Source organism: Propithecus coquereli, unplaced genomic scaffold (genome assembly GCF_000956105.1).
Source record: "Propithecus coquereli isolate 6110/MARCELLA unplaced genomic scaffold, Pcoq_1.0 Scaffold239, whole genome shotgun sequence".
Classification (NCBI taxonomy): Eukaryota; Metazoa; Chordata; class Mammalia; order Primates; family Indriidae; genus Propithecus; species Propithecus coquereli.
In genome coordinates this window covers 898053-915516 of record NW_012147941.1, presented here as the reverse complement: position 1 = coordinate 915516, position 17464 = coordinate 898053, and the positions used below count along the sequence as shown (strand labels likewise).

At 50.4% G+C, this 17464-nt stretch overlaps 1 protein-coding gene across 5 annotated transcripts; it reads left to right on the top strand.

Moving 5' to 3' along the window:
• The first annotated feature begins 1132 nt into the window (after positions 1–1132).
• Positions 1133–17039, top strand: RCC1 (regulator of chromosome condensation 1). Of its 5 annotated transcripts, none has more exons than XM_012645985.1 (11): positions 1211–1268; positions 9674–9755; positions 10329–10421; positions 11325–11512; positions 12032–12211; positions 13056–13152; positions 13266–13388; positions 13904–14059; positions 14299–14418; positions 14786–14938; positions 15908–16978. In XM_012645985.1, the coding sequence occupies exons 2-11, from the start codon at positions 9683–9685 to the stop codon at positions 16081–16083; spliced, it is 1359 nt and encodes a 452-aa protein (XP_012501439.1). In that variant the 5' UTR covers positions 1211–1268; positions 9674–9682; the 3' UTR covers positions 16084–16978. The 5 variants fall into 5 exon arrangements, with proteins under 5 accessions (XP_012501440.1, XP_012501439.1, XP_012501437.1 ...); XM_012645984.1 differs by lacking the exon at positions 1211–1268 and adding an exon at positions 2286–2356 and having other exon boundaries at positions 15908–16216; XM_012645986.1 differs by lacking the exon at positions 10329–10421 and having other exon boundaries at positions 1133–1268; positions 15908–17039.
• Positions 17040–17464: the final 425 nt, after the last annotated feature.

The following is a 17464-nucleotide window of genomic DNA, read 5'->3' as shown; positions in this document are numbered from 1 at the left end:
TACAATATCATCTTTGATATTGTAGTTTTCATGTGGAAAAGTCACTTCAGGACTTTTATGTCTTACATGTCTCTACTTTTTGAACATACAGAATACACCTATGATGATTGTTTTAATGTCCTTCACTCTAATTTTATCATCTGGGTCAGTTCTGGGTCAGGTTTAATTGAATGTTCTCTTTTTTAGAGTTCACATTCAATAAATAAAACAATGATAGGGCACAAAAAAATTCAAATCAATATTTGGGTTAAGAGAACAAAAAGGTAAGTAGGGCCAATGAAGGCTTCAAGAAGGTAGAGACTGAACTGGGCCTTAAATTACAACAAGAATTCAGCTAGGTGGGAAGGAAGGCACCCTGGAAGGGAGAAAAGGCCAGGTAAAGGTGAAAAGGTGGGCATAAGCGTGGACACCTTCAGAATACAGCACAGAGGCTAAAGGAGAAATGGGAAATCAATAGCTTAGGGCGTTTGCAGCCCAGTGGTCCAAGCATGGCACTAAAGAAATATTTTTTGAATTGGGCTGAGTTTTTAAAGATCTCTAAGCAGGGCTTTCTCACAGAAAGTCAAATTTAGGCTGGGGATCCAGGTGGGATGAAGTGGAAGGGAAGAAATGAGAGGCAGGAGCAGAGGCCAGGAGGGTTGTGCTTTAGACAAGAGGGCCAGAAATAGAAATATGAAAAGGAGAAGAGAGAAAAGAATCAGAAAAGAAGTCAAAGTTTGAACCTGTACTTCTCAGAGAACCCTAACCTTGGCTGGAATGATACAGTAGAGGAAGGGAGTCTAGAGCCCTAGAAAAGTACTGAGTTTTATTTTGGACTCTTGAGTTTAAGGTGTTGGGTCTCCTGGGTAGAGATGTAGGACTGCAACTTGGGGTGCAGCTCAGAACCACCCCAGATGGACTGACCTGTCAGTTTAAAGGTGATGGCCTAGCCCTGAACAAGAGTTCAGGTCTCCTTGCACCACTTGTGTGATGACCCCAGAAAACTTGCTTAAACTCATTGTTCTTATTTCCCAACTGTCATGAGGTTTTTGTGAGGAACAGATGACCTCCTGGACATGAATGTGTTTATGTAGTTAAAATAGAGGGTTTTACAAAATAGGCAATAATAATAATCACTTTTTATAATTACATTAAGCCACATGGATGAGTAAGATCTTGGAGGAAGACAGCAGGGAGATTAAAGATCCCAGGATAACAACTTGGAGAAATTTCACAGCATATCATCCAAAAGAGGAGTACAGGATGGAGGCAGAAGTAAACTTGGAGAGGTAAGAGACCCTGAGGACAGGGGAATCCTCTGGGGTGGGTTCTGCACAGTGGAAGAAATTCAGCTGGTGAAACATTCATCAAAAGTGTCCCTCTGGAGTTCAGGTAGTTCCAGTGCCATACGATGACTTTCAGAGTCAGAATCAACACAGAACGGAGAAAATACCTTCTGCAGATGGTGCTGCCCTGCCCTGGGAGATCCCCAGACATAATTAAATGGCCTGAGAGGTCACCTCAGAGAACACCTGTTTGTGTCCATCCTGAAGGAAGGGTGTGGTAACAAGAAAGTGTATTTTGCTTGGTGCCTATTTTCCATCTCCAGCTCCCAAGCCCAGTCTCACTCTTCTTACTGCCCCCGTCCTTGCCTCCCATTTCCCCCAAGTCCATTCTCTATTTTGTTCTAAAAAATCTGATCCTGTCATCCCTGTGCTCAAATCCCTTCCATAGTTCCCTTCAGTTGCCTCAGGATAGAGGCTGGACTCCTTAGACACACAAGACCCTGTCACGCCCACGGGTACCCCAGCTCCAGTCTACTTGGCAGTTTCCCACGACTGCCCTGGGTTCTCATGGCTCCCTGTCATCGCAAGGGCCACTTCTCATGGCTCCCTGCCATTAACTTGGAAAGCCATTCTTAAGTCCCAAGCTGAGTTAGATGCCCCTACGTGTACCCTTGTCATAGCACTGCTTGGTTGCTGATAATCTGATTTCTCATCCTTCTCCATGGAGATCCTCTTTTGAGGGCAGGGAAGATCAGTATATTTTTTCTCTGTACAGACCCTACCGCACCATATTTTCCTAAACAAAACGAGATTCAAGTAATCTTTCTGGTTGTCCGTCCATTTGTCCCAATTTGGGGTTTCCAAAATACACAACCACTGCAGCCAGGACAGAGGAGAGAGCTTGGCCAAGAGCTCCCTAGCCAGGGAGCATGTCACTTGCACTTCCCTGGGTGGCCGCCAGGGGCCGCTGGGCTCTTTGTTTTCCTTTCTCGCCCGGGGTCGGGGCCGGAGGCCTGCAGAGCGCATGCTCTGGGGCAGTTCGCGGCCCGGCCGGCGAGCGCTGGAGTTCCTGGTGGCTGTCCTGCACCGAGGTAGGTCGCGCCTGTGACCCACAGAGGGTCTGGGCGGAAGGCGGCGCGCGGGGCGGCCACAGCCGGAGCACTGGCTGGTCCGCGGCGGGCCTAGGTCGTTGTCGGCTCTTGCCTGTGTCGCGCGGCGCCGGCCCCACGTGAAGCGGGCGGCAAGAAGGCGCGGTGCGGACGGGCGAGCCCCCGGCCTCGCGGGGTGCCGGTGCTGCGGGCCCGGCCCCGCCTCGCCGGAGCTAGGGCAGCGCGGCCCCTCTGCCGCCGCGCCTCTTACGCCCGCCCCTCGGCGCCCGCGCAGGCGGGAGATTCAAACGGCCCTAGCGCGGCGGGCGGGGTGAGCGCGGCCGCGGTGACCTCGCCAGCCCTGGCGCGCAGACCTGTGCGGCTCGCGGGCTGGGGCGGCCGCCCGGGCGGGGACTGCGTTTCTGCAGCAGGGAAGGTGGTTTTGTCCAGCATTCGTTTGAAGAAAGCGGTCTGCAGAGCAGGGAGGGAACCCTATGCGGGAGAGGGTCTGCTTTGGGAGCTCGAGGGTGGGTGGCGAGGGTCCGCTGCAGGGAAAGAAACCTCAGCGTCAACAGGCACCCAGATGACGACTTTTGACCACTTGGTGCGGTGTCCCATGAACTCCGCATCAGCTCAGTTTTTCAACAAATTATTTGCTGGCCGTCTATTCCGTGCCGCTCTTGCAGGACTAGGGGACAGTGGTGAGAACGGCGGGCCCGATGTGGCCTTTATGGCGCTCCGGGACTCCTTGGGGAGACCTCGTGTGGCCCACTATTATGGTCCAGTGTGATCACCAAAGTATGCACTTGGAGCCTGGGGCGATGCTGCTGGCAAATCATTCATTGATCAGATATTAATTGAACTCTGACCACGTGTGACTTGTGTGCCCTAGCAGAAGTGGAGTGTGTCTTGAACGGGGTTTTGAAGGACCAGTTATTCAGGCAGCCTGGGGGTGGTGCGGTTATGGCGATCCAGGCAGAGGGCACAGCACAAGCAAAGGCATGGAAGGTATAGGTGAGTGTTACGGTCAGGGATACCACAGGTGTTTTAGTGACTGGAGGAGGACAGTAACAAGATACAGCAGGGGCTGGTGTGCAAGGCCAAGGAACACTGGGTAGAGTGGGGGGCGGTGGCGGGAGGGAAGGTTTCACCCAAGAGGGGCATCAGAGTGGAGCTTGAAGAGATGAATTGGGAGTTCACGAAGCTACTGTTTCGAAGACATCCCAAGAGCAGGAATCCTGTTCTGTTCATCTTTGCAATTTCTAGTCGGGTGCCTTTGAGCGACCCACCCAATCCCTCTGAGATTAGTTTCCTTATCTGTAAAATGAAAGTAAGAAGCATGTGTGGAAGGTCTAACATCTGGTGTAGCCGTCGCCCCTTTTTCGGGGGAAATGAATGCACAGGCCCAGGCACAGCTTGTATACAGGGGGATCCGGGTGAGGAACTCCTGGTGCGAAATATGCTAGCTCTGTGCCTGGCATAACAGCAGTTCAGCAAATGTTTGTTGACACGTGTCTTCTCCCTTCCCTCCTGGGGACCTTCTACACAAAGACATTCTTCAGCCTCTGAGTCTGGCTGGCAAGTTCTGCCACTGGCTTGGGGAAGGGAGGGGACAGCTGCTGTGCCTATCTCCCTTTGCAGAAATGAAGCTGTGGTGAGGTCACAGGGGGTCATAGCAGGAGCACCGAGCTCCTGGTGGACTGTCTAGTCTGGTATGTCCACGCCCTTCATTCAACAAATAATGAAACTGAGGTGGGGTGAGGCTGCTCTGACCCTGCTGGGTGTGGTCAGGAAACCTGGGATTTCATCCCACCTCTGTATGGCCTGGGGCACCTTCCCTGAGCCTCTTCTCATCTGTAAACCTGGGGTGATCACGCTACCCAGGGAGGGCAGGTATGAGCATTTTAGAAGAGGCTGACACACCATGGGCGCCTGTTAGTGGAAGTTGACACAGTATCTGACTTTTATTTGTGACTGTGTCTCACTCTTCTCCCAGATTGTAAGCTCTTTGAACATGGAAGCCGTGTTGAGGTCGCGCAGGGGCTAGAACACAAGGACAAAAGAGGACTCCTTATTCCCAGCCCAGATACTCAGGACTGGACAAGAAACACACCTGGGCAGTTAGGGAGTCTGTACAAAGGACTAAATTGTGCAGACAGGATAGGCAGGTCATGGGCACAGGGCTCCACCTTTTAAAGGTGGCCTCCCCTCCCGTCCCCGGCCCAGTGCAGGGCCCTGAAGGGGTGAAGAATCTGGGGCAAAAGAGAACTTATGTCTGTGGGGCTGAGCCAGTGCTCTCTCCACTGCAGCAGGGGGTGTACCCAGTGTCCTTCCCCACATTTCCCACGTTTTTCAGTGGATCTGTCACCATGGCCCTAGCTGCCTCAGTGTTTCCTCTCTGGTCTCACCATCCTCTCTCAGCTGGCTTCTGTTCTCTGCTCCTTGTACTTGGCTGAGCTCATGGGGATCTTGGGGTGGGGCGGGGGCTGCTCAGGCTGAAGTAGCCCCTGACTGGATCATGGTCTGCCTTTACCTGACCCGTTCATTTTTTTTTTTTTAAATCAATACACCTGGGTTCTTTTTCTGGCTCTCCTTTTACTTACTGTGTGAACTTAGGCAAATAAAGTTACCTCTCTGAGCCTCAGTTTCCTTAACTTTGAAATAGGAGTGATAGCTCCCCCTTCTTTAGCTTGTCAAGAGAAGTAAAAGGTTTTTGCATATGGAAGACACAATGAGTGGCCAGTGCCCCCAAGGGGGCTCATATTTCAGGAAGTAGAGTGGCATGGTTGTTAGGCATGTAAATTAAAGTCATGATCCAAAAGCCTGTCCCAGTTTCTCTGGGAGAGAATGATTAGTTTAGGATGGGAGGAGGGTTCAGAGAAGGTTTACCAGAGGAGGTGACTTCGAGACTGAGACGGGAGTAGAAGCTGTTCCAGTGGGATAAGGGATGGGAAGGGCATTCAAGGTAAAGAGATGCAAAGGGTGTGGAGAGAGAGGACAGTTAGCAGTCTGGCCTGGTGCAACTGACAAGGAGATTGTGGGAAGAGAAGGGTGGATGGGACAGATGAGGAATGAGGCCAGACATTCTGTCAGTACCAAACCCTGGAGGCCTCTGGTACCAGGCTGAGAAATGTGGGCTTTATCAACTGGGCAGAAGGAACCACGAAGGAGTCTGAGCAGGCAAGCAGCTTATTTCAAGTTTGAGGTTTGGAAAGTTCATGAATGACTTAGAGAATGAGATGGGGTGGGGAGCAGGAAGACCAGAGACAAAATACTATCTTTCCTAGGGGAGGAAGTAGGTAGAAGCAATTTCTTGTAACACTCAAGGGCACCAGCTCTGGAGTCTGACCAACTTGGTTCAGATCTTAGCTTCCTCTTCCAATCTTGGACAAGATACTTCACCTCAGTTTTCTCATCTGTAGAATGGGAGTGTTGTTGCCAGCTTGCAGTGAGATGCCCGAGGACATTAGCCAACAGGTGGCTAAGGGGATGTTGACTGGGTCAGCTCCAGTGTACAATGACAGATTTTTTTTGTTAGTGCCCATGGTACCAGCCACCTCACATAGCCCTTGTTGTCTGAGGACATTCCAGGCTCTGCTCACAGGTCATTCCAGCATCAGCACCAAACGTGCTGACATAATTCTGTTTCCTGGCTTTTCACTTGACTTCTTGTTTGAGTACTTTTCCATGCAGTACACTCCCTCCTGGGCCCAGCTAACTGCTACAGATCCTTGTGAGGAGCTGATGGGATATTTGCCTGGGAGCACAGCCATCTACCTAAAACAAGAGGATATCTGTTACAGCCCATGCCCCTGGCCCATCTAACTTTGCCCATCTAACATCCCTTCTGGATGGCTCCCAAGCACTTCAGACTTAATGAAAACACCTGGTAAAATGAGGCTCCAGGCCTCTCCTGTCCTGTTAGTTCCACAGTGTTCTCCTTCTCACTAAACAGAAGTCTACCATCCACCTAGTTATTTAAGCCCAAGCCTGGGCGTCCTTGTGTTTGGCCAAGCTCACAGGGGGATCCTGGGCAGGCCAGCCAAGGATCCTCTGGATTTTTTTAGGATGAACAAGTTATTCCTGATTTTCCCCCCTCCCTCACCCCCCACATCTAATCCACCGGCAAATCTAGTCTGTCTCCTAAGTAGATCTATTTCATATACTGTTCTCTGTTGCCTCAGAGCAAGTCAAGTCACTACCATGTCTCACTTGATGCCTGCAGTAGCCTCCTAAAAAGTCTGCCTGTTTCCACTCTTAGTGATCCTTCCAATCCTTTCCATTTTCTTTACAGTAGCCAGAACAATCTTTTTAAAATGCAAATCTCTGCAGTGCTCAGTGGCTTATACCTGTAATCCCAGCACTTTGGGAGGTGGAGGAGGAAGGATCGCTTGAGCCCAGGAGTTTGAGGTTGCAGTGAGCTGTGATGACACCACTGCACTCCAGCCCAGGCAACAGAGTGAGACTTGTCTCAAAAAAATAAATAAATGCAAATCTCATGAAGACATTCTTCCACCTAAAACTTTTCAGTATTTTCCCTACGAGGCTTGGCTGATCCAGCCCCTGCCTGCTTTGTCCCATTTGACCACCGCAGCCCCAACCCCACTGGCCTCCCCGGGCTCCCAAACACACTGCACTGTTGGCTGGGACGCTTTTCTCCTGGTCTTCCCTTCTCATATTTCAGGTGTTAACTTGAATGCTACCTCCCTGACCACTCTCCTCCCCTATCCCAAGTTATTCTCTTTTTGTTTTTATCGTGATAAAATATATAACAAAAATTTACCATTTTAAACATTTGTAAGTGTACAGTTTTATGGCATTAAGTATATTCACATTGTTGTGCAAACCGAAGTTATTCTATTGTCACATCACATGATGCCATCTGTAATAATTTTGGCTTTTTTATTTCTTTTTTTTTTTTTTTGATAAGCTAAACCGCATGCAGCAGTAACAGTGCTAAGTGCCAGGTCCCCACGCTCTCTCCACTGCCCCAGGCTCCTTTCCCTCTGCCTTGGCTTTTTTCTTTCTTACTAGAATGTAAGCTCCATGAGAGTAGAGGGAGGATTAGTCTCCTTTTTCGTTGCTCTACCTCCTGGCCCAAAGCCAAGCAGTGGTAGTAAACACTCAGTAAATATTTGTGGGGCGAATGAATAAATACTGCCATATACTGAGTACTTGCTGTGTGCTTGGCACTGGGAAGTCCTTCACAAACATTTCATTCAGTCTTGATGACAGGCCTGAAAAGTAGTCATTGCATCCTCTTCTACAGATGAAGATGCAGCTCAGAGAGGTTAAGGCTGCTGGCCAGCCAAGGTGACAAGGGCAGGGGTGAGCCACAGCTCTGGAAGGCAAACCCAGTTCTTTCTTATCCCAAAGTACATACATTTTTAGTGTGAGGAGAGGGTCTCAAAGAGGCAGGTTGAAGGGGAGGAGTCCCACCCCTGGGAGGGTAAAAGTTGGACAAAGTTCAGAACTGCCACGTCATCAGAGTCAGAACCCGGCCAGTCCCAACTTGCAGAAGCTCAGCCTTCACAGGCTTGGCAGGATTCTAGGCCCTTGGTTACTTTCCCATCTTTAGTACTTTGTTGTCCTGCCCCAGGGTAACCAGCAGAAAAGTGCCTGGTCTTGTGTTTATGTACCGTGGAGGGGAGAGCTGGAGAGGCTGAGGCTCTTAGGGGAAGGAAGGAATGAGGGAGGGGTGCTGGTATGGCCCACAGCCAGGACTGAGAAGGGCTCTTGGAGTTCTCCTTCCATTTGTATCCTTAGGTAGCAGAGTCTTTGTCCCTCATCTAATAGACGGAGAAGAGGTGGCTTAGATTAGATCACTGCTTCTCAGGGCTGTGCCTGAGTATTGCCTAGGGCAGGCCCTAGACACTACTAACACCAGTATTGATTTATCGAGCACTTACCATGTAAGAATTTTCACATTATTAGCTCACTTAATCCTACACATGATACAAAGGTATAAGTACCATTATCCCCATTTTACTGAGGAGGAAACTGAATAATAAAGAGATTAAATAACTGCCCAAGGTCAGCTAGAAAGAAGTTCAGATTCTGGCTCCAGAGGCTGTGCTCTCGACCACCACAGGCTAGACCACTTCTGCATGTGGATAGCTGCAAAGCGTAGGTGCATTCCAGAGGGTTCACAGACTAGAATTTGGAAGCCCCAGGCTTAGGCAGCTTGACTGTCTTTCATGACCTTAAAGAGTAGGGCTCATAAAGATTTGTTTCCAGGGCTGCATATGTGGAGGAAAAGAAGACTTTGGACACAGGTTTGGGCTGGATTGGAATTGAGAGAGCTGGGGGAAATGTCTCTGTTCCCAGCAGCCTGGAAGAGACACGAAATTCCTGGGGAGGCAGCGGCAGTTAAAGGAGGAGAGGGACCCAGGGCTGAAGCTGCCCTGGATCTTCCTAGGTGCAACCTTCCTTGTCACCCATAGGTGATTTCCTTTCCCCATTTTGTTAACACCTGGTGTTTGTATGTTAATGTGAATGTATATATAGTTCTTTTCTCTTGTTGGACTGTTTAGGAAAGACAGGCTCCTCCCAGGAGTGGCACTTCTGGATCAAAAGGGATAAATGGTCTGGTTTGGTTTCATTTAATGAAAACAGCTTTCCCCCCTCTGATCATAACAGTAATGTGTCACCAAAGTTACGGTGGTTATCTCAGGGTTGGAGAGAGTTATGAGGGATGTTTCACTTAATGTTGTTCTTCAGTGTTTTAATTTTTTTAAAACAGACTAAAGAATTTGAAAACACATGTTAATGCTCCTTGTTAAACATCTTAGATATTAATAATATAGGAAGGTATACAGAAAAAAGCAAAAATTATCCATAATCCCATTTTCTAGAGGTTACCATGGTTAATATTGCATATATTTTCTTCCACTCATTTTTCTACACATATTTTTATGTGTGTAATACTTTTTTCTTTTTTTCAAAAATGAGATGATGGGCTGTTTTTCAATCTGCTTGTTTAACTTGGCAATGGTGACTGATAAATTCATCTCTGAAAGCATCACTTATAATGGCTTCATTATCACGAATATACCACATATTATTATCTAGCTAATCCACTACTATTGAGCACATGGTTGCTCTGTTTTTCTTATTTTTTATAATGTTATGAAGAATACAGTAGAGAATATTTGCAGAACTTAATCTATGGGTGCATGCATTATTCTGTTCTTGGGATAAATTTTGGGAAGTTGAATTGCTGGCAATTCCTCTGCTTTTTTTTAGGTTTTTTTGATAAATATTGCCAATTAGGAAAATGTTTGCCATTTCTGACATGTAGTATTTGACTGGGTTTTTCAGGACACAAAGATGCCACCCAAGCGCATAGCTAAGAAAAGGTCACCCCCAGAAGATGCCATTCCCAAAAGCAAGAAGGTGAAGGGTAAGTTGACCTTCTCCTCTTTCTAGGTGGGTGCTGGCAGCCTTTTGGAGCCCTGAGAATCTGGGACTGGGATCCTTCCTCCCTGACACTTGAAGCTGAGGGGCTTGGATGACCAGGGATGCCACCTAACTGAAGGGTTTCCTATAGCTCATTGAATCCCACCCTTGGGGAATCAGAAAGGGGCAGAGACTCGTCTAAAAGGCAGTACTGGCAAAAAATTAAGTCCTAAGGCTTTGCCTCGGGCAGTAATACATTATGATTAGGACCACTGACTTCCAGAAGTGGGTTCAAGTCCTGGCTCTGCCACTTCCTAGCTGTGTAACCATGGTTGAGTCACTTAACCTCTCTGAATGTGGATTATCCACTTCATAAAATGGAGGAGAGAGCAGCACCAACCTCTGTGAGCTGTTATGAGGATTAAATGGGATAATGGCCTGGCGGCATTTGAGGGAGGTGGCTGTGGCTTCCTCTCTCCTGGGACCCTGGAGGAGAGGACAGGGAGGAGAGAAGAGCCACCCCAGTCTGGGAGGAGGGAGTGTGGACCCAAGCTCAGACAGTGTCTGTCTTTTGCAGGCGCGAGGGCTGCTACCTCCCGCCGCGTTCCTGGCGCCCGCTCCTGCCAAGGTGCCTGCGGGCCGAGCCCTCCTGACCAGAAAACTCGACCAGGTGGCTCCCTGCCCAGCGCATCCTCTGCGCAGCCAAAGCGGCCCTGGCAGCTGTGGCCACACCCCCGGGGGAGGGGCTGGACACCATTGGCTGTCCAGGGCCATAGGTGGCCTCCATTGGCCAGCAGAAGCAATGCGGCCCACTGGTTGGTGCCTACCTGTCTTCAGGTGGCTCTGTCCGCTCTCACTCCTGCCCTTTCCTCTTCAGCTGCTGGTCTATCGTAGGAGAGGGGCGGAAGGGGATGGTTTTCCTCTGTGAATATGTCCAGGAGTTGAAAATGACAGCCTGGGGGTAGAGAAGGGCTAGGATGGAGATTGAGGACTGTGCTCTGACCCAGATGGTCTCCCTTGGTTTCAGGGCAGAATCAGCTAATTAGCTTTATGACCCTGAGAAGGTTACTGAACTTCTGGGAGGCTCTGTTCTTCCATATAAAATGAGATCCTAAATAACGAAAGTCTGTAGCATAATTTGAGGGACCGCAAAGCAATTTAGAAGTAGGAGAGTAAGCAGTCAGTAAAGGGTAGACATTATTATCTGACTGCTGGCACCATGGCTCCTTACTAATAACTTATAGCTAATTAGGAAAACTACCCTGTGTCCTCACTGTCCCCTTACCCTCCCCACCGAGATTCATTTCATGGTATCGAATGTCTCCTTGTTCCCATTTCCTCCCTCTCACATTACTGTGTTCAGTTTTTAATCTTCACAAAAACCCTATGAGATGGGAACTTTTGTTATCCCCATTTCACAGATGAGGAAACTTAGGCTTGGAAGGGGTCACACCAGTGGTCTGTGGCAGAGCAGGGGCTTGAACCCAGGTCTGTATGATCCCAGAGCCCATGAACTGACCTCTCCTTTCTGCTGTCATCCCACACACTCAGAGCTGTCTTCTTCACCCCTCAGTCTCACACAGGTCCCACAGCACAGAACCAGGCTTGGTGCTGACACTGGGCCAGGGCGACGTGGGCCAGCTGGGGTTAGGTGAGAATGTGATGGAGAGGAAGAAGCCAGCCCTGGTGTCCATTCCGGAGGATGTTGTTCAGGCCGAGGCTGGGGGCATGCACACCGTGTGTCTAAGCAAAAGTGGCCAGGTAGGTTGTGGAGGTTGGCACAGGATTGGACAAGGCCTGGGGTCGGGGGGCTTGGGGCAGGACCTTTGAGCCACACATATTTTGCTGTGGAGATGGAGCTGGCTGGCCAAGCAGGGAGTGGCCTAAACATGAATGGACTGAGGCCAGGCGCGTTGGCTCACGCCTGTAATCCTAGCACTCTGGGAGGCTGAGGTGGGAGGATCACTCAAGGTCAGGAGTCCGACACCAGCCTGAGCAAGACTGAGACCCCGTCTCTACTAAAAATAGAAAGAAACTATCTGAACAACTAAAAATATATATAGAAAAAAAACATTAGCCTGACATGGTGGCCCATGCCTGTAGTCCCAGCTACTTGGGAGTCTGAGGCAGAAGGATTGCTTGAGCCCAGGAGTTTGAGGTTGCTGTGAGCTAGGCTGACACCACGGCACTCTAGCCCAGGCAACAGAGCCAGACTCTGTCTCAAAAAAAAAATAGACTGAGAGGCCAGACCTTACACTAATGGGGGCATCCTGGGCACAGGTCTACTCCTTCGGCTGCAATGATGAGGGTGCCCTGGGAAGGGACACGTCAGTGGAGGGCTCGGAGATGGTCCCTGGGAAAGTGGAACTGCAAGAGAAGGTGGTACAGGTGTCAGCAGGAGACAGTCACACAGCGGCCCTCACCGAGGACGGCCGTGTCTTCCTCTGGGGCTCCTTCCGGGTAAGGCTGGGTCTGGAAGACTGCATGGGCCTGGTAGGTGGAGTTAACTGGTGGGGCCCCAAAGATAATCACCTCCATACCCCCACTGTACTTACTGTTGGGGAGATGAAAGGCCACAGGTAGAGCCGAGGCCCGACCCAGGTCACTGGCTGCTTCCTTGACTGTGACGTTATGAAGTGTATTTCCTGGGCAAGAAATAGGTCAAGGATGCTCCTGGGTTGAGGCTGATCCAGGAAGCCTGCTGTCCTCACCCATCTCCCTGTCTTCAGCGTCCCCCTCACCTTCCCAGCCCTTTTCCACCCTTCCCAGAGCGTTGGGCGGGCAGGGAGGCAGGGATTGTCGTACCTCAGAGATCTCAGAGTTTCCAAGGCAGGGGAGTGCAGTTTAAAAAACAGATTAAGCATTAAAATTGTTTTGGAACTTTGGCATTTAATTTATTTTGAAATGTCAAAAATAAAGGAATCTGATGGGGTGTTTCCTCATCAGGGCTATTTTTTAAAATTTTTATGGAGAATTTTAAACTCATATAAAAGTATTCAGAATAATATATCGAACCCCCATCTACTTGCCACACAGCTTCAACAGTTATCAGCATGTGGCCAGACTTGTTTATTTCCACTCCGATCCACTACCCCACTCCTTGGTTATTTTAATGCAAATCCCAGACCACACAGGATTTCATTCATAAATGTTTCAGAATGTAGCCTGGCTCCTGTGTGCCTCTCCATACCCATCTAGTACCACTGCCCTTCACCGGACAGCTCTGTGGCTGCCTGCAAACCTGGATTTGACTGGTACGGGGCAGCCAGGACTGGCCGGTAAGTGCTCCGTCCCTCCCTTGCAGGACAATAACGGTGTAATCGGGCTGTTGGAACCCATGAAGAAGAGCATGGTGCCTGTACAGGTGCAGCTGGACGCTCCTGTGGTGAAGGTAGCCTCAGGTGAGTCTGGGGGTACTTGCTGTGGGCAGGAGACCAAGAACCCTGTTCTGAGGCTGGCCCAGCCTTGGGCTTCATAGACAAGCCCTGCATCCCTGCCTTGCTTTCACCCTCAGGAAATGACCACTTGGTGATGCTGACAGTTGACGGCGACCTCTACACCTTGGGCTGCGGGGAGCAGGGCCAGCTGGGCCGCGTGCCTGAGTTATTTGCCAACCGTGGTGGCCGGCAGGGCCTTGGTAGGTGACTTTGGTACCTCCAGCAGGGCATATGGCAAGCCACACCCCCCCCCCCAAAGGCCAAAGGCAGGAGGGATTATCTGTGTTCCAGCTTGCATCAGATGGACCCGCAGTGTTGGTTAACAGCTCAGACTTTTGAGACAGACGACCTTGGGGTTTGAATCCTGGTTCTGCCACCTACTGGCTAGGGGACCCTGAACATAGTTTCTTCATCCCTAAACCTACCTACCTTCAAACCTACTTCATTAGGTTGTTGTGAAGTTAAATGGATTAATTAGAAGAATGGCACGTGGTAGGTTCCATGTAAATGTTACCTGTAATGGCTGTGGGACTCTGAGCAAGACACTTACATCTATTGGCCTCAGTTTCCTCTTCTATGCAATAGGGATAAGAGTCCCTGCTTAGCCTCCCTCCAGGGGCTTTTGTAATGGAAGGGAAATAGACTCAGGGGCAGAGAGAAGAGAGGCCATGAGTGTCTGTCTGTCACTAACCATGGCTTCCTCTTCTGCCTACAGAACGACTCCTGGTCCCTAAGTGTGTGATGCTGAAATCCAGGGGAAGCCGGGGCCATGTGAAATTCCAGGATGCCTTCTGCGGTGCCTATTTCACCTTCGCCATCTCCCGTGAGGGCCACGTATATGGCTTTGGCCTCTCCAACTACCATCAGCTTGGTAAGTCCCAAGCTTGGCATCAGGCATGACTCAGTGATCTGGGTTCCAGTCCTGGCTCCACCAGTCATTCATTGTGCACCCTTTGAAGGGTCATCTAACCCCTCAGAGCCACAGTTTTGTCATCTGTAAAGGGAGAATATCCATCTCCTGATGGGGGTGGCCTCATTGTGAGGAGCTTGAGAAGGGCAGCTCCCAGAACACTGTCAACCCTGACAGCTCTGTTCTGGCCTTTCTCCCAGGAACTCAAGGCACAGAATCTTGCTTTGTACCCCAGAACCTAACATCCTTCAAGAATTCCACCAAGTCCTGGGTGGGCTTCTCTGGTGGCCAGCACCATACAGTCTGCATGGATTCAGAAGGTAGGGCCTCCAAGTTCTTCTCTAGGTTGGGGGTGGAGTGTTCCCTGGGCCCAGGCCTAGCCAGATTCCTGAGACCCTGGTTCTTGGAACTTGGGCCCATTCCATGGGCTGTGCCAAACATGAGTCCATGAGGGTCACCCCATCCCCTCAGAGTCCTGGTGCTCTTCCAAGTGTGAGTTCAAAGGGGCCCTATGTGGAGGTTCTCCTAGGCCTCCCCTAGAACTGGGAAGAGACACTGCAGACCTTCCTCTGATGGCCCTGGGCGTGGGGACAAGCTGCCTTGGACGTGGGGACTCACCTGGCCTACCGCCCATTTTGCCTGGAACACGCCCTCTGCTACTGCTCATCTCTCTCCCTCCTCCCACAGGAAAAGCGTACAGCCTGGGCCGGGCTGAGTATGGGCGGCTGGGCCTTGGGGAGGGTGCTGAGGAGAAGAGCATACCCACCCTCATCTCCAGGCTGCCCGCCGTCTCCTCAGTGGCTTGTGGGGCCTCTGTGGGGTATGCTGTGACCAAAGATGGTGAGTGGGGCTGCCCACACTCGGTCTGGTGGGCACCTGGGGGTCGTGATTCTTACCAAACTCCCCAGCAGGCTGTAATGTCCACCATCAGGTGGAGCTGAGATGCAGAGTGGTGTTCGTGACGGCACTTTGCTCCTGATTCTCACAAGCTCTGGCTTTGATAAACATAAAATGAGTAAACAAAGTATTTTAATAACAGTGATTTGTCCTGCAGAGGAGAGAAACAGCAAAGAGGGAGATATCACTGGGGCGCAGGGAGGCAGTGGGACCTGCAGCGAGGTGTCCGGGTTCCTAACCCAGGCTTCTCCGCACTCTCCATCGTGGCCACCCCTTTCCGTACCAGCTCGTGTGCGCCAGCTTTCCAGGGTGTTGCACTTAGAATCTTATCAGGAAAAACAAGGCTCAGTAGTCAGGGTCCTGGCAAGCACAGCAGAGGAGGATGTGAATAAGGGGCTTCCAAAGCCTGAGTGGGTCAGGGGGGCCACTGTGGAGATTCTTTAGAAGTCTGGGGCTGGCAGAGGTGGTTGATCTGAGATTATCTGGAAAGACTTCTTGAGGAAGTGGAGCTTGCGCTGCACCTCAAAGGGTTAGTCCTTTGTGAAAAGCAAAGGATGGCACCCCAAGCAGAGGAAGATCTAGAGCAGTCTCAGAGGGGGCTGGTCCTGAGAACAGGGTGGCATAGGGCTCGGGGGAGCGGCCAGTCATGGGGGGCCTTGAATGCCCTGCCTAGGAGCAGGGAGAAGCCTTTGGCAATGTGTAAGGAATGTGGTCTCTGGTTTACAAAGTTCTCTTTTATCCATCATCTCCTTGGCATCTCCCAACTTCCTTAAACTCTCTAAGAGGCTGGGACCTTGTCAGGCTGCTATTGGCCAAGGCCAAAATTCACCCCCATGTCCCAGGTTTCTCAGGCTACAGAAAGGTGGGGCTAGGTGTCCTGAAGACAGCTGTCCCCATTTCTCTCCCTTGCAGGTCGTGTTTTTGCCTGGGGCATGGGCACCAACTACCAGCTGGGCACAGGGCAGGATGAGGACGCCTGGAGCCCTGTGGAGATGACGGGCAAACAGCTGGAGAACCGTGTTGTCTTATCTGTCTCCAGCGGGGGCCAGCACACAGTCTTACTAGTCAAGGACAAGGACCAGAGCTGATGAAGCCTCTGAGGGCCTGGCCCCCCACAGCCTCCCTCACAGAATACGGAAGATTCCAGCAGGCTCTCCCCAGCCCTGAACACTGTGTCATCTGCCTTTTTCCCATCAGCAGAACAGAATCCTTTTCCTCTTTTTCTTCCTCCTTTTTGGAATCATCCTGGGACCTGCAGGATGATGGGGGGATGGATGGGAGGTTTCTCAGAAGGAATATTGCTCACCAGGGAGCTATGTGGTTTGACCTTTGCTCCCATTTCCCTACCTTCCATGGTCCTGACTGGCCCTGGCTTTGCCTACCAGGAAACCAAAACTTCCTTGCTTGGGAGTTTGGTGCCCACACTCTGAGAAGTTGGGGCTCCATCAAGCTCCACTCTAGTCATGTGCCCCTTTCCTGTCCCCAACAATCCACTGGCAGACAAATGGTACAGTCATCAGACCAGCTGTCATGGACCCATGCCTGAGGGAATCTGGGGAAAAGGCAGGACTGCACGGCCAGGGCAACCCCAAGCCAGGTGTTTGGCTCTGATCAGGTGTCCATGGAACAAAACAGAATGATCCTCCACTTGACCAAGAAGAAAACCAACTAGCAGTTCTCCCAGAAGCACAAAGCATACACCTGCCCCTCAGGCGGTGCCCGTATCTGCCCATCAGTTTGGCTTCACCTGCAGCTAAGGGCCTGAAACCTCAAAGAGAAGCCACATGGGCAGGGCAGGGTAGGACAGGGCAGGGCAGGGTGTGGGGTTAGAGAGGGTGGAGGGTTTTATAAGCAAACTTACAGCAATATTGAGCGGGAAGGGGAAGAGGGTTGGAGGAGAAGAGACTGGTCCCAAGAAGGAAACAGCAACTTGTACAGTGGTTGAGAAAATAGAAAATAGTTTTGATTTTTTTAAATTGTAAAATATTTTGGAGGGGAGAGTGAAATCTTTTAAAACTTTGAATAAATTTAGAGTTTTATAAAACAGGCCACTTGTTTTCTACATACTCCCTGCTTTTTTAAGGGAGCACCTGCTATGTGCCGGGCACTGTTGGGAAGGGCAGAATAAACCTATGAACCTGGTGTCAAGGCTATACCTTAAGTGATGTCAAGATGTCCTGAGGTGCTGGTATATGCCCACCAGCTGCCAAGGCAGCTATTCCAAGGGCTCTTCAAATCCATCAAAAAAGGAAAAAAGATTGAGTTTCATTTGGGTACTTATGTTTTGGGAATCACTGGATTTTTTTTTTAATGCTGCATATTACGGGAGAAATAGGGTGGATCTTTTAATATCCTAAGCTGCGATCCCCAACCCCTGGGCTGCAGAGCTCTGTCACGCCCCCTCCCTCCCCTGCCCCTCTCCCCCTTTGGAAAAATTGTCTTCCATGAAACTTAGGAAGGGGTGCACAC

Excerpts from the sequence above, each read along its gene's own strand:
- RCC1 (XM_012645983.1), top strand. The coding sequence starts at position 2,195 with ATGTCACTTGCACTTCCCTGGGTGGCCGCCAGGGGCCGCTGGGCTCTT. Across the intron at positions 12,212-13,055 it reads TCCTCTGGGGCTCCTTCCGG|GACAATAACGGTGTAATCGG; the intron begins GTAAGGCTGGGT and ends CCTCCCTTGCAG. Across the intron at positions 13,389-13,903 it reads TGGTGGCCGGCAGGGCCTTG|AACGACTCCTGGTCCCTAAG; the intron begins GTAGGTGACTTT and ends TTCTGCCTACAG.